At 66.0% G+C, this 1089-nt stretch overlaps 1 protein-coding gene across 1 annotated transcript in view; it reads left to right on the top strand.

Moving 5' to 3' along the window:
• Nucleotides 1–1089, top strand: part of CROCC2 (ciliary rootlet coiled-coil, rootletin family member 2) — a 56694-nt gene that overhangs the window by 50234 nt on the left and 5371 nt on the right. The window contains exon 37 of the mRNA XM_077758291.1: nucleotides 235–395. Within this exon, the coding sequence (XP_077614417.1) occupies nucleotides 235–395 (161 nt within the window). The remainder of the gene's footprint in view (nucleotides 1–234; nucleotides 396–1089) is intronic.

Below are 1089 nucleotides of genomic sequence, written 5' to 3'. Positions count from 1 at the left end.
GGCGAGAGCCCCCCCGCCCCCCGCCAGCCACGCAGAAGCTAGGATGCTAGGGAAACAGCTGTGAGGCCCCGCCTGCAGGCCTGGGAAGGGCTCTAGGCCAGACGAGGCCCAGGGGCTGAATGTGCTCGAACCCCTGGGCCGGGCCAGCCCTGGGCTGGGCGGTGCCCAGTGGAGGGCAGCAGAGCCAGCGGGGGGCTGAACACCCTGTCTGGACTCTGCGCGGCACTCTGGCAGGTGGGCAGCCCCACCAGGCTCTCACCCTGGGCCCAGAGAGCGGCTGGGGAGCTGGCCCCTCAGCACCGGCAAGGCCCGGCCGCGGACCCCAAGCAGCCACACGGGCCTTGGAGTGCGGGCAGCAGACCCACCAGCGGCGGGTGAAGGTCCTAGGGGAGGAAGCGGGGCTGGACCTCAGCACCCAGGCAGGGGAGGGGTCAGGAAGGACGGGCACCCTGTAGCAGCACACGGCAGGGGTGCCTCCCTGGCCTCGGTGGAAGGCCTTTTGGAAGGGGGGTCCCAGCAGTACTGCCCGGCGGGCCCCGGCCGCCCCCAGGGGCTCTCGCACCTCCATCCAGTCACTGGCACCAAGCACTGAGGGGCAGAGCAAGTAATCTGGGACCCGCCACCACCCTCCCTATGCCTCCATCGCCCTGCCCTTAGGAGAAGTGGTAAGGACAGCTCCCGGGTCAGAGGTCACTGTGGGTCAAGTGTCCAACAGTGCCTGGCACGTGGCCGTTGGAGCAGAGGTGGCCCCTGCACGTATCTGTTGGAGTCAGGAAGGTGTATGTGGGGACGAGGTGGGNCACATACACACACCAGCTGGGGCTGGCCCTCGGGCTCCTGGGGGCCGCCTGGTCAAAACCTCATTTTATAGCTGAAACCCAGAAGGGTAAAGTGACCACCCAGTGTCACCCCCAAGTTACTGTCCTTAACCCACCAAGCCACATTTGCCAAATTTATAAGCCAAGCAGCATGTATTTCCTTATCGTTCCGGGTGCATTCATGGCCTGAATGGAAGGGGTCCGTCCACTGCGGGTGTGCGGTGGCTTCAGTCCCCAGACCCGCTGGGTGCGTGGCCTGAGGAGTGTGGCT

The sequence above is a fragment of the Crocuta crocuta genome, unplaced genomic scaffold, assembly GCF_008692635.1.
Source record: "Crocuta crocuta isolate KB4526 unplaced genomic scaffold, BGI_CrCroc_1.0 scaffold290, whole genome shotgun sequence".
Lineage (NCBI taxonomy): Eukaryota > Metazoa > Chordata > Mammalia > Carnivora > Hyaenidae > Crocuta > Crocuta crocuta.
Note: the sequence above shows the minus strand (reverse complement) of the source record. Positions and strands in the feature narration are given on the sequence as shown.